Raw genomic sequence first — 15,776 nt, forward strand, 5'->3', positions numbered from 1 at the left:
AAAAAAAAAAAAAGTTTTAAGGAAAGCAAAAATCACGGAAGAAGACTTTGCAGTCCTTCGAGTTTGGCAAGTGCGTGGACTCAAAAGCGGGAGTCGTTGCCGCGTAAAAGAAGACACAAAAAGACACTTTTGTGCAATTTTCCAAGCTTGGTTTTCACGGTGAGTGTTTTTTTCTTATTCTTGCGTGGGAGGACAATCACTTTTTTTTTATGTTGCCACGTTTCGGAGGAGACGTCCCACTTTAAAATGTCGATGGACGCGTTTCTTTTTTTTTTTACTGCGGGGATGCGTTCAAAGACCCTTTGAAACGATAGGAAGTGGTGTAAGAATACTAAAAAAAAAGAGCTTATATCAACTAAGAGTCCCACAAGCAAAAGGTGTTTTGTTCACTTGGGCAGCTGTTCCAGATGATTCCTTCAGTGGACAAGATAGTTCAACCCCGTTTTAATATTTGATGGCAGGATCACGTTCGCCCAATTTGGAAAGGCAACACTGCAATAAGTCCTTTAAGGGGAAACTCTAGTTGTAAAGCCATCAATGTTGCATCGGCTACAGTTGTCTTTTACGACAAATAAGGCGGATTAGTTGCCGCCAGGTGAGGCTGTGACGTAGAACAGGTGATGCAATCCTTCGGCGGTTGAATAATTCATTTTCAGAATGGACAACTGTGTCATGTTTGTGTTGCTTTGTGTGTGTGTGTGTGTGTGTGTGTGTCTGCCCCAGGCTTGCATGCACACTGAGGCTGCAGAGGGTGTGTCGCCTGCCTGCCTGTACGTGCAGTTCAGTGACAAACTAACACTTGGAATAAATTACAAGACTGACTCTTTCTTGGGTGCATTAGTATTTAGTTTGCATCCGGTGCTTGTTTAAATGATCACTAGTCATCTGAGAGACTTTAAGATATTTTTTTATTTAAAATCTTGGATATAACCTTGTTTTAGGAAATATGAATACTTTTTAAGTTTTGTTAAAATGTGTTATCTTTTTTTCAAAAATATACCTGATTTTTTTTCTTGAAACATATTTGGCGAAGTTGGTAGAGTGGCCGTGCCAGCAATCGGAGGGTTTGCTGGTTACTGGGGGTTCAATCCCCACCTTCTACCGTCCTAATCACATCCGTTGTGTCCTTGGGCAAGACACTTCACCCTTGCTCCTGATGGCTGCTGGTTAGCGCCTTGCATGGCAGCTCCCGCCATCAGTGTGTGAATGTGTGTGTGAATGGGTGAATGTGGAAATACTGTCAAAGCGCTTTGAGTACCTTGAAGGTAGAAAAGCGCTATACAAGTATAACCCATTTATCATTTATTTATTTATCTTAAAATATGAATTTGTTCTAAGAAATATTGGAGCATTTTATGTTTTTTTTCTTCAGTACATATATGACTTGATTCTAGCAAATATGGTGACATTTTAGTGTTTGTTCTTTAATATATTTGATTTTTTTAAATCGAAAATATAATAAAACATTTGAAGACTATACAACTTCTGTTCCAAAAATATACTAGAATAAATGTCTTTCTTCTTTCTAAAACAGATGACCGTTCTTAAAATATATACTTCTTTCTCAATTATTTTATTTTTATTTTTTTAGTATGATATATGTATGATTTTTAGTTTTAGTTTTATTTTTTAAAATACGTTTATTTTATTTCCAAAAAATGTTGTTTTTTTATCTGAAACTATGACTTTGTTCTAAGAAATATAGGGGCATTTTGTGTTGTTTTTTTCTTTAACATATGACTTGATTCAAACAAATAAGGTGACTTATTAGTTGTTTTTCTTTGATATATATATGATTGTTTTGGGGGGGTTATACAACGTATGTTCCACGTATGTCTTTCTTTATTTGAGTTTTCATAAAAATATACATCTTCTTTCTCAAAAATATGTTAAGTGTGTTTTCATTTTTTTAATATATATGATTTTTTAAATCGAAAACATACAACTTCTGTTCCAAAAATATTATTTTTTTTCCCCCTTAGAATTAAATGTCTTACTTTTTTCTAAAATATATGACTTTTCTTAAAAAATAGACTTATTTTTAAAAAATCTGTTAGTTTAAAAAAAAAAAAAAATGTATTATACATATATGTATGATTTTTATTCTTCGAAAATACGTTTATTTTATTTCCAAAAAATATTTTCTTTTATCTTAAACTATGACTTTGTCCTAAAAAATATAGGGGCATTTTAATTTTTTTATTTTTTTTCCTTTAACATAGTTGATTAGTTGTTGTTCTTTAATATATATGATTGTTTTTAAATCAAACAATATTGGGGGAATATACAACAATGTTCCAAATATATGCAATTTTTTTCTCCAAAATAAATGTCTTTCTTTTTTTGAGTTTTCATTTAAAAAATTTTACAACTTATTTCTCTAAAATATGTTAGTTGTGTTTTAATTTTTTTAATATAAATATTTTTTTTCCTCGAAAATATGTTTATGTTATTTACAAAATCTTAAAATTTACAAAAAAAAATCTAAAAAATATGGTGGCTTTTAAGTTTTCTTCTTCCGGATTTTTTTCTATAGTAAATATACTAAAGTTGTATTTAATAATATACAACTTATTTTACGAGGAATAGACACCATGAGTCTCTGAAATAGTCTAAAGGTTCATTTTTTCTCAAAAGTATGCATCTTTTTTTCACAAAAAATATGACACTTAAAATAAATAAAATAAAATAAAAACATTTTTGAAAATAACTCCAAAAAATCTCTTAATAAATGATTTTTTTCCTCACCAAATATTTTGACTTTTATCTTGAAACAGAGAACTTAAAAGCCTGAAAATTAGAGATGTCCGATAATGGCTTTTTTGCCGATATCCGATATTCCGATATTGTCCAACTCTTAATTACCAATTCCGATATCAACCGATACCGATATCAATAGTCGTGGAATTAACACATTATAATGAATAATTTTGTTGTGATGCCCCTGAGAGAGCATGAGGAGGTTGAGGTGGGCGGGGTTGGGGGGGTGCGAGGTTGAGGTGGGGGGGAGTAGGATGTAGCGGGGGGTGTATATTGTAGTGTCCCGGAAGAGTTAGTGCTGCAAGGGGTTCTGGGTATTTGTTCTGTTGTGTTTATGTTGTGTTATGGTGCGGATGTTCTCCCGAAATGTGTTTGTCATTCTTGTTTGGTGTGGGTTCACAGTGTGGCGCATATTTGTAACAGTGGTAAAGTTGTTTATACGACGACCCTCAGTGTGACCTGTATGGCTGTTGACCAAGTATGCTTGCATTCACTTGTGTGTGTGAAAAGCCGTAGATATTATGTGACTGGGCCGGCACGCAAAGGCAGTGCCTCTAAAGCGAAAGTTTATTGGCGCTCTGTACTTCTCCCTACGTCCATGTACACAGCGGTGTTTTAAAAAGTGATAAATTTTACTTTTTGAAACGGATACCGATAATTTTGAAACCGATATCGATAATTTCCGATATTACATTTTACAGCATTTATCGGCGGATAATATCGGCAGTCCGATATTATCGGACATCTCTACTGAAAATACATTATTATAGATTTTATTCTTTTTTTCCCCTCCAAAATGGGGATCACACTTTTATTCTCTAGAATACGAATAAATATAATAAAATAAAGTTTTCCAATAAATACATTTGGTCTTGCAAGTTTATGTTTTTTTGTTGTTTTTTTTTACAAAAAAAACATACTTTTCTTTCAAAAAAGTAAAACTTGTGTGCAAAGCAATGGCACCCACTTGAATCCAAAGAAGAAGAAGAAGAAGCTAAAAGTCAATTGTGTTTAGTCAGTTGTACGTGTCGGCTCCTTTTTGGAGCAAAGGAGTAAAGAGTTGGTGGAGCACTGGGCTGTAAATTCCTGCCTAAGTGAGTTCCACAGACAGGCTGCTGTGAATGGAATTCCTGCGAGGATATGTCACCCACATGCTTGTATAGATGGAGCTCTGCATCTCTTTAATGCAGCTCTATGCCTGGGCATTAATACATAAACCAATGAAGAAAGCCCTGCTCTTTGTTGTGTTAAGTGCTGCAACAAAAGGTCAGTAAGCAAGAAGAGAGAGTGGAGAGAAGAATAATACTAAGAAGAAGAGCAGACATGAGTAATTTGAAGCAACCCACCCGCCCCCTCCCCTCCTTCATCAGATCAGATGACCTATCAAAGATCACCTCAGGCTTTTGTCATCCCGCTGCTTGTCATCATCATCACCTGGAAGGAAAATGATCTGCTTCTTTTTCCACCGCCTGCATGAACGTGATCCATCTATTCCATGTGTTCCTAGAGAGCGGGGTCATGGAGGCAGCCATTAAGACGGTGGTCGATGTCTTCCTGAAGTCCGGCAGAGGGAAGGACAGTCTCGGGAAGAAAGACTTCCAGAGTCTGGTCAAGAGCCAACTCAGCAACATCCTGTCGGTTAGGAAACTTGCTTTTATCCTCTCTTCCTCACACAGAACTTTATAAGAACCCCTGTAAATGCATGGAGAAAGTAACAAAATACATCATAATAACTCTGGAATATGCTTGGGGAAAATAACAAAAATGCATTATAATAACTGCATGGATAAAGTAACAAAAATACATTATAATGAGTCTGGAATATGCCTGGAGAAAGTAACAATAGTATGTATTATGCACAGAGAAAGTAACAAAAATACATTATAATAACTCATTTAAATGGAGAAAGTAACACAAATGCATTATAATAACTCCTTTAAATGGATAAAGTAACAAAAATACATTATAATGACTCTGGAATATGCATGGAGAAAGTAACAATAGTATGTTATAATAACTCCTGTATATGCACAGAGAAAGTAACAAATATACATTATAATAACTACTTTAAATGGATAAAGTAACAAAAATACATTACAATAACTCCTTTAAATGGAGAAAGTAACAAAGATACATTATAATGACTCTGGAATATGTGTGGAGAAAGTAACAATAGTATGTTATAATAACTCCTGTATAAGCACGGAGAAAGTAACAAATATACATTATAATAACTCCTCTAAATGGATAAAGTAACAAAAATACATTATAATAACTCCTTTAAATGGAGAAAGTAACAAAAATACATTATAATAACTCTTTTAAATGGAAAAAGTAACACAAATACATTATAATAACTCCTTTAAATGGAACAAGTAACACAAATACATGATAATAACTCCTTTAAATGGAGAAAGTAACAAAATACATTAGATTAACTCTTTTAAATGGATAAAGTAACAAAAATACATTATAATGACTCTGGAATAGGCGTGGAGAAAGTAACAATAGTATGTTATAATAACTCCTGTATATTCACAGAGAAAGTAACAAACATACATTATAATAACTCCTTTAAATGGAGAAAGTAACACAAATACATTATAATAACTCCTTTAAATGGAGAAAGTAACAAAAATACATTATAATAACTCCTTTAAATGGAGAAAGTAACAAAAATACATTATAATAAATCCTTTAAATGGAGAAAGTACCACAAATACATTAGAATAACTCCTTGAAATGGAGAAAGTAACAAAAATACATTATAATAACTCCTCTAAATGGAGAAAGTAACATAAATACATTATAATAACTCCTTTAAATGGAACAAGTGACACAAATACATTATAATAACTCCTTCAAATGGAGAAAGTAACACAATACATTAGATTAACTCTTTTAAATGGATAAAGTAACAAAAATACATTATAATGACTCTGGAATATGCGTGGAGAAAGTAACAATAGTATGTTATAATAACTCCTGTGTATGCACAGAGAAAGTAACAAAAATACATTATAATAACTCCTTTAAATGGAGAAAGTAACAAAAATACATTATAATAAATCATTTAAATGGAGAAAGTACCACAAATACATTATAATAACTCCTTGAAATGGAGAAAGTAACAAAAATACATTATAATAACTCCTCTGAATGGAGAAAGTAACATAAATACATTATAATAACTCCTTTAAATGGAGAAAGTAACACAAATACATTCTAATAACTCCTTTAAATGGAACAAGTAACACAAATACATTTTAATAACTCCTTTAAATGGAGAAAGTAACACAATAGATTAGATTAACTCTTTTAAATGGATAAAGTAACAAAAATACATTATAATGACTCTGGAATATGCGTGGAGAAAGTAACAATAGTATGTTATAATAACTCCTGTGTATGCACAGAGAAAGTAACAAAAATACATTATAATAACTCCTTTAAATGGAGAAAGTAACAAAAATACATTATAATAACTCCTTTAAATGGAGAAAGTACCACAAATACATTATAATAACTCCTTTAAATGGAGAAAGTACCACAAATACATTATAATAACTCCTTGAAATGGAGAAAGTAACAAAAATACATTATAATAACTCCTCTAAATGGAGAAAGTAACATAAATACATTATAATAACTCCTTTAAATGGAGAAAGTAACACAAATACATTATAATAACTCCTTTAAATGGAACAAGTAACACAAATACATTATAATAACTCCTTCAAATGGAGAAAGTAACACAATACATTAGATTAACTCTTTTAAATGGATAAAGTAACAAAAATACATTATAATGACTGAAATATGCGTGGAGACAGTAACAATAGTATGTTATAATAACTCCTGTGTATGCACAGAGAAAGTAACAAAAATACATTACAATAACTCCTTTAAATGGAGAAAGTAACAAAAATACATTATAATAACTCCTTTAAATGGAGAAAGTAACAAACATACATTATAATAACTCCTTTAAATGGAGAAAGTAACAAAATACATTATAATAACTCCTTTAAATGGAGAAAGTAACAAAAATACATTATAATAAATCCTTTAAATGGAGAAAGTACCACAATTACATTATAATAACTCCTTGAAATGGAGAAAGTAACAAAAATACATTATAATAACTCCTCTAAATGGAGAAAGTAACATAAATACATTATAATAACTCCTTTAAATGGAGAAAGTAACACAAATACATTTTAATAACTCCTTTAAATGGAACAAGTAACACAAATACATTTTAATAACTCCTTTAAATGGAGAAAGTAACACAATAGATTAGATTAACTCTTTTAAATGGATAAAGTAACAAAAATACATTATAATGACTCTGGAATATGCGTGGAGAAAGTAACAATAGTATGTTATAATAACTCCTGTGTATGCACAGAGAAAGTAACAAAAATACATTATAATAAATCCTTTAAATGGAGAAAGTAACAAAAATACATTATAATAACTCCTTTAAATGGAGAAAGTACCACAAATACATTATAATAACTCATTTAAATGGAGAAAGTAACAAAATACATTAGATTAACTCTTTTAAATGGAGAAAGTAACAAAAATACATTATGATGACTCTGGAATATGTGTGGAGAAAGTAACAATAGTATGTTATAATAACTCCTGTATATGCACAGAGAAAGTAACAAACATACATTGTAATAACTAATTTAAATGGAACAAGTAACAAAAATACATTATAATAACTCATTTAAATGAAGAAAGTAACACAAATACATTATAATAACTCATTTAAATGGAGAAAGTAACACAAATACATTACAAGAACTCCTTTAAATGGAGAAAGTAACACAAATACATTATAATAACTCCTTTAAATGGAACAAGTAACAAAAATACATTATAATAACTCATTTAAATGGAGAAAGTAACAAAAATAAATTATAATAACTCCTTTAAATGGAGAAAGTACCACAAATACATTATAATAACTCCTTGAAATGGAGAAAGTAACAAAAATACATTATAATAACTCCTTGAAATGGAGAAAGTACCGCAAATACATGATAATAACTCCTTTAAATGGAGAAAGTAACAAAATACATTAGATTAACTCTTTTAAATGAATAAAGTAACAAAAATACATTATAATGACTCTGGAATATGCGTGGAGAAAGTAACAATAGTATGTTATAATAACTCCTGTATATGCACAGAGAAAGTAGCAAACATACATTATAATAACTCCTTTAAATGGAGAAAGTAACAAAAATACATTATAATGACTCTGGAATATGCGTGGAGAAAGTAACAATAGTATGTTATAATAACTCCTGTATATGCACAGAGAAAGTAGCAAACATACATTATAATAACTCCTTTAAATGGAGAAAGTAACAAAAATACATTATAATGACTCTGGAATATGCGTGGAGAAAGTAACAATAGTATGTTATAATAACTCCTGCAAATGTACAGAGAAAGTAACAAAGATACATTATAATAACTCCTTTAAATGCAGAAAGTAACACAAGTACATTATAATAACTCCTTTAAATGGAGAAAGTAACAAAATACATTAGATTAACTCTTTTAAATGGATAAAGTAACAAAAACACATTATAATGACTCTGGAATATGCGTGGAGAAAGTAACAATAGTATGTTATAATAACTCCTGTATATGTAAAGAGAAAGTAACAAAGATACATTATAATAACTCATTTAAATGGAGAAAGTAACAAAAATACATTATAATAACTCCTTTAAATGCAGAAAGTAACAAAAATATATTATAATAACTCCTTTAAATGGAGAAAGTAACAAAAATACATTATAATAACTCCTTTAAATGGAGAAAGTAACAAAAATACATTATAATGACTCTGGAATATGCGTGGAGAAAGTAACAATAGTATGTTATAATAACTCCTGTATATGTAAAGAGAAAGTAACAAAGATACATTATAATAACTCATTTAAATGGAGAAAGTAACAAAAATACATTATAATAACTCCTTTAAATGCAGAAAGTAACAAAAATATATTATAATAACTCCTTTAAATGGAGAAAGTAACAAAAATACATTATAATAACTCCTTTAAATGGAGAAAGTAACAAAAATACATTATAATGACTCTGGAATATGCGTGGAGAAAGTAACAATAGTATGTTATAATAACTCCTGTATATGCACAGAGAAAGTAACAAACATACATTATAATAACTCCTTTAAATTGAGAAAGTAACAAAAATACATTATATTAACTCCTTTAAATGGAGAAAGTAACAAAAATACATTATATTAACTCCTTTAAATGGAGAAAGTAACACAAATACATTATAATAACTCATTTAAATGGAGAAAGTAACACAAATACATTATAATAACTCCTTTAAATGGAGAAAGTAACACAAATACATTATAATAACTCATTTAAATGGAACAAGTAACAAAAATACATTATAATAACTCCTTTAAATGGAGAAAGTAACAAAATACTTTAGATTAACTCTCTTAAATGGATAAAGTAACAAAAATACATTATAATGACTCTGGAATATGCGTGGAGAAAGTAACAATAGTATGTTATAATAACTCCTGTATTAGTACAGAGAAAGTAACAAAGATACATTATAATAACTAATTTAAATGGGGAAAGTAACAAAAATACATTATTATAACTCCTTTAAATGCAGAAAGTAACAAAAATACATTATGATAACTCATTTAAATGGAGAAAGTAACAAAAATACATTATACTAACTTCTTTAAATGGAGAAAGTAGCAAAATTACATTATAAAAACTCATTTAAATGGAGACAGTAACAAAAATACATTAGAATAGTAGTGCAACTGGTAAGTATTCACTATGTTTTGCTGTTATGTTACAGCCTTATTCCAAAATGGAATAGAATATTTTTTGTCCTCAGAATTCTAATAATGACAATGTGAAAAGTTTTGTGTTTTCTGTCTAATTTTACTAATTTAGCAAAACTTTAAAAAAAATACTTGCACATAGGTATTCACAGCCTTTGCTCAATACTTTGTTGACGCACCTTTGGCAGCAATTACAGTCTTAAGTCTTTATGAATACGATGCCACAAGCTTGGCACACCTATCTTTGGGCAGTTTCGCCCAATCCTTTTTGCAGCACCACTCAAACTCCGTCAGCTTGGATAGAAAGCGATGGTTTTCATCCAGGATGTTTCTGTACATTGCTGCATTCATCTTAGTCTAGTCAGGGAAGCCATTTCTTAGTCAAAAGTTTGTACCCTAAAGACTCTCAGACCATGAGAAACAAAATTCTCTGGTCTGATGAGACAAAGATTGAACCCTTTGGCATGAATACCAGGCGTCATGTTTGAAGGAAACCAGGTGTCGCTCATCACCAGGCCAATACCATCCCTACAGTGAAGCATGGTGGTGGCAGCATCATGCTGTGGGGATGCTTTTCAGCGACATGAACCGGGAGACTAGTCAGAATAGACTTAGACTAAGATAAGGATAATAATAATAATAATAATAATAATAATAATAATAATAATAATAATAATAATAATAGAGGGAAAGATGAATGCAGCAATGCACAGAGACATCCTGGGTGAAAACCAACGCTTCTCATCCCAGCTTGAGAGGTGCTGCAAAGAGGAATGGACAAAGCCTTGAGGTTGTAATTGCTACCAAAGGTGCATCAACAAAGTATTGAGTAAAGAGTCTGAATACATATTTACATGTGATTTTTTTTTTGTTATTGTTTTTTATTTGTAACACATTTGCAAAAATTAAGAAAAAAACTTTTCACATTGTCATCATGGGGTATTGTCTGTAGAATGTTGAGGACAAAAATGAATTTATTCTATCAAAAAGGTAACACTTTTCAGAATAATTGTTCGATATGAAATAATGTAAATAATCAGTTCCAGAGTTAAGGCAAATGTGGAGACATTATTTTCAACTAAACTCTGACCTGATTGCACGATGAACTGTGGTGTGCTGATTGACCTTTGCCTGCAGGACACCGACAGCAAGGATGCCATCAACAACATGGGCCAGGGCCTGGACGCCAACCACGACGGCAAGGTGGGCTTTGAGGAGTACCTGAATCTGGTAGGCTTCCTGGCCAAGTCCCTCAGCGAGCAGCGGAGTCGTGCCAAGGACGAGCCCGCCCAGAACGCCGCGGTGCAAAGCTCGCCTGAGGGAGAAACCAAGGCGGACGCGGGTGTGAAAGCGGAAGCCAACGGCGACGGCAACCTGGACGCCAAGGCAGACGGGAAGGTGGAGGTGAAGATGGAAGCCAAGGTGGAGGAAGCCGAGAAGAAGGTGGCGCTCGAAGAGGAGAAACCTGCAGCGTTTGCGGCGGCGGCGGCGGCGGCAGTAGCGGAGGTGGCGGATGCGGGGGTGACAGTGAACGTGTCCTCGAGCACCGCTAAGGTAGAGGTGGGAGGTCTGGAGGAGACAAAAAAGGTGGAGGAAGTGGTGGAGAAGATGCCTGAAGATGCCCCGGAGGAGGCTGAGAAGAAAACAGAGGACTCATAAGGGACAATCCATCCGTCCATTGATTATGATCACACTAATAATACACGCACACACACACACACACACACACACACACACACACACACACACACGCGCGCGCACTCACACACACACACACACTAATAATAATAAGATGCGGTGAGCCACTAGAGGATGTTGTACAACCACTACAAAACCAGCTGTGCAGAAAGTCCACTAAACAAGCTTCCTCTACCACTATAGCCTTAACCTTATATGGTCATGTAACATCCTGTGAATGCAAACCCTGACCCCGCCCCCTTCTGTTACCATGCACACAAACTCATTCACACCCTTTAAAGAATGATTTAGATTTAGCTTAGCATCCCTTGTTTAATCCTCTTTTGTTGTGTTTAACGTTGAACTATTCCTTCAGTGCCACCTTCATCTTTACGTTTATTAGCCTCCGGATACCTTCATGGCTAAGAGCAATCGTTTCATAAAATTATTTTTAGAATTCCCTCAGAAAAATGTGTGACTTTATTTACAAAATTATACAGTTGTTACAATGACATTTTTCTCCTATAAGGATGATTTATTTCCTCAAAAGTACTGTATATTTTATTATTACATTTCTACAACTTGTTTGCTTTTTTTAGATATACACTTTTTTATTTTTTTCCAAAAAAATATATACTTTTTTTAACTAAAATTCTCACACAATGTGACTTTTTTCCTGAAAGAAATGTATTTTTACTAAATTCTTGAAATTATAGAGCTTTTTAATTAGATTCATTCTCAAAAACTTTATATATATATATATATATATATATGTGTGTGTGTGTATATGTGTATACATATATATATATATATATATATATATATATATATATAGATATATGTGTATATATATATATATATATATATATATATATATATATGTATATATATATATATATATATATATATACATATATATATATATATATATATATATATATATATATATATATATATATATATATATATATATATATATATATATATATATATATATATATATATACATATATATATATATATATATATATATATATATATATATATATATATATATATATATATATATATATATATATATATAAGGCTTATATATCAAACATAAAACATATATTTTATTTGACCAAAAAATAACTTCTTTTTTTTTTCTCAAAACCATTTTACTTTCTTCTTGAAAATATTAATTATTTTCAACAAAATAACTTTTTTCCCTCAACAATACACAACTTTATTCTGGAATATACACTACCTTTTATTTCAGCAATATAACTTTTTTGCTCAAAAATACACAGCTTCATTCTCGAAAACGCCATTTTTTTCAGCAGTAAAACTTTTTCGCCCAAAAGTACATAACTTTCTTCTCAAAAATACACCACATTTGAAAAAAAAAAAAAAATGCAACTTTTTTGCAAATGTGTGTATTTTTAGCAGCTTTAGACCTGCTCAAAACTAGGCCGAAATGTAGTCATTTTAAAGATTGTAACCTTTTAAATGCTTGTTTAATTATTTAAAATATTTAATTGAAAAAACATTTTCTATAAAAAATGTTTACTTTCCATAGAACACATAGTAATGGGATTACATTCTAATGAGAATTATCGTCTGAAATATGTCGAAGATCAGCAACAAATTTGGCAAGATGTTTATGGGGTGTCAAAAAAATGAGGCCCCCTTTTTGGCAACTTTGTGGCAAAACTGTCAAAAACTGCTTCAAGTCATCACACATTTATATCAAAATAATTTTTTTTATCAAAAAAAAAGTTGTTCAAGTGATTATTTTTATTTTTTTCAAATATATACATTTTAATAGCATTTTCTTGTACATGTTTGCCACCATGGTCCTTGGGGACAATTTGACTAAAAAGTAAACACAAATTCTTGCTGATGACCCAAAATGAGGGTGGTACAACAAGAGTACAACGAACTAATTTTCCCCTTTTTGCTTCACAAATGCATGGGTGCTGACTTGGCAATGACAATAAACACATTGTTTGGCTGCCGCTCTCGCATCCCTCCTTTCAAATCCTCCTCATTGTCTCATTCCTTTCTTCTTTTTTCGTCGAACACTTCTTTCTCCTCACTTCACCTGGAAGCGACACTAAACCCTGCCACAATTAGACATGGGAGATCAGGTGTGGCTCTTTCTTAAATAATTAAGAATCCAAACCACAAGGACCAAAATAGTCACAGAGTGGAAGGACTGATGGTGATGGGAATAAGTAGACATGTAATGCTGCATTCAAAGAACCTGGATTGTTTGCGATATCCCTTTTTCCACATGACTGTTTTGTATTTGGTTATGCTAACTCTTGCACAAAAAAGGGGAAAATTAGTCACAAAATGCACCTCTACTGTGTTACCTGGGCGCTCATTTTTCCGATAATACGCCAGATAAGTCAGATTGACTTGAAATTTCTCGCACAGCTCCGCAAAACACCCACTTATGTTAGGGTGATTGGTCAAATTTGGGTGTAAATTTGTCAACATGTTGCTTGCGCTTTTCTTTTTTGGGGGCAAACACACCACATGAGTCAAATTGACTTGAAATTTCTCGCACAGTTTTTCGAAACCCCACTCTAACTGTAGTGTGTTTTGCTGAATCGCCACCAAAGTTGGTACACACCTCTAGGGGACTGACCCTCACATGTATGTGAAATTCCAGCACGAATGCTCGCAAAATATGGCCGCGAAACATCTGATTGCTTAGCAACTTTGATTGATTGATTGAGACTTTTATTAGTAGGTTGCACAGTGAAGTACATATTCCGTACAATTGACCACTAAATGGTAACACCCGAATGAGTTTTTCAACTTGTTTAAGTCGGGTTCCAACTTCATAAGTTCATTAGCCGCTGACCATTTTTCCAATGATTATAAAACGCCACAAATATCACAAACAGTCATATGAACTATAAAATGGAGGTAGACATTTTGTGCTGCATTCAAAGAAACTGGGGTGTTCGGAATATCCCTTTTTTGTTTTGTATTTGGGTATGCTAACTCTTGCACAAAAGGGGGAAAAAATAGTCACAAAATTCACGTTACCTGGGCGCTTATTTGTCCGATAATACGCCACATAAGTCGGATTGACTTGAAATTTCTCGCACAGCTCCGCAAAACACCCACTTATGTTAGGGTGATTGGTCAAATTAGGGGGTAAATTTGTCACAACATGCACTCCAACATGTTGCTTGTGCTTTTCTTTTTTGGGGGGCAAATACACCACATGAGTTAAATTGACTTGAAATTTCTTGCACAGTTCTACGAAACCACACTTTAACTGTAGTGTGTTTTGCTGAATCGCCACCAAATTTGGTACACACCTCTAGGGGACTGACCCTCACATGTATGTGAAATTTGAGCACGATTTCTTGCAAAATATGGCCGCCGTGAAGCGAAACATGTGATTGCTTAGCAACTTCATAAGTTCATTAGTCGCTGACCATTTTTCCAATGATTATAAAACACCACAAATATCACAAACAGTCATGTGAACTATAAAGTGGAGGTAGACATTTTGTGCTGCATTCAAGGAAAATGGGGTGTTCGGAATGTCCCTTTTTTGTTTTGTATTTGGGTATGCTAACTCTTGCACAAAAGGGGGAAAAAATAGTCACAAAATTCACGTTACCTGTGACTTCATAAGTTCATTAATCAGTGACCATTTTTCTAATGATTATACAACTTTGAGCTAGCATGTCTTGCAAAGCATTTTGACCACAACCCATAGGGGGCGCCACACATATCATAAACCAGGGGTGTCAAAGTCAAATGGACGGAGGGCCAAATAAAAAATTTAGCTACAAGCCGAGGGCCGGACTGTTCGAATGTTCATTGCAAAATTTTTAAATGACGCATATAGTCTAGTGAACCTAATTGAACCTACTGAAAACCTAACAAATATATTCCAATATGATCAGATAAATAAAGCAATATTTTCTTATGGCTCTGTCAGTAATCTTTAATTTTCAACAGACACAAAAGACAAATTTCCTTTATATAAAAATCCCCATAACGTGAACATTAAATGAAAGAAACCGGTATTCAAGGCACCATCAGTAGCCTATATTTTCTATTTTAGCAAAAGTGGGCTAAATTTACTTCAAAGAAAAAAACAATAATAGCAATTTTCTATCATCCACTCAACTGAAATATTTTTAAAATATAATTAAATTGAAATACAATAAAATAAAGTGCAAAAATCTATAAATCAAAAACAACACTTTGTTTAAGGAGAAGTAACATGCAGTGAAAACAAATATTAAACTTTAACTTTTAAACTTGAATTGAGTAAAAACTCTAAATATGTGATTGCACAGTAATGTTCACATTAAACCCCCCTCCTCCCTCCGTGGGAGGGAGGCGAGTTGGGTGCCCGAAACCCCCCGCTGGTTTCGGCCCGCTCCTTGGCGCGCGTGGCACGGCGGGCTCCGCGACCCGACGGCTGGCCCTCGTGGCTTGACGGCGGGCG

General features: G+C 32.5%; 1 protein-coding gene across 1 annotated transcript; it reads left to right on the forward strand.

The window, feature by feature from the left end:
• Positions 1 to 11,404, forward strand: s100u (S100 calcium binding protein U). The gene is made up of 3 exons (XM_062046324.1): positions 1 to 159; positions 4,268 to 4,398; positions 10,766 to 11,404. Exons 2-3 carry the CDS (start codon positions 4,279 to 4,281, stop codon positions 11,285 to 11,287), a joined length of 642 nt encoding a protein of 213 aa, XP_061902308.1. The 5' UTR covers positions 1 to 159; positions 4,268 to 4,278; the 3' UTR covers positions 11,288 to 11,404.
• Positions 11,405 to 15,776: the final 4,372 nt, after the last annotated feature.

The sequence above is a fragment of the Entelurus aequoreus genome, linkage group LG05 (genome assembly GCF_033978785.1).
Source record: "Entelurus aequoreus isolate RoL-2023_Sb linkage group LG05, RoL_Eaeq_v1.1, whole genome shotgun sequence".
NCBI classification, from domain to species: domain Eukaryota; kingdom Metazoa; phylum Chordata; class Actinopteri; order Syngnathiformes; family Syngnathidae; genus Entelurus; species Entelurus aequoreus.

Excerpts from the sequence above, each read along its gene's own strand:
- s100u (XM_062046324.1), top strand. The coding sequence starts at position 4,279 with ATGGAGGCAGCCATTAAGACGGTGGTCGATGTCTTCCTGAAGTCCGGC. Across the intron at positions 4,399-10,765 it reads AACTCAGCAACATCCTGTCG|GACACCGACAGCAAGGATGC; the intron begins GTTAGGAAACTT and ends CTTTGCCTGCAG.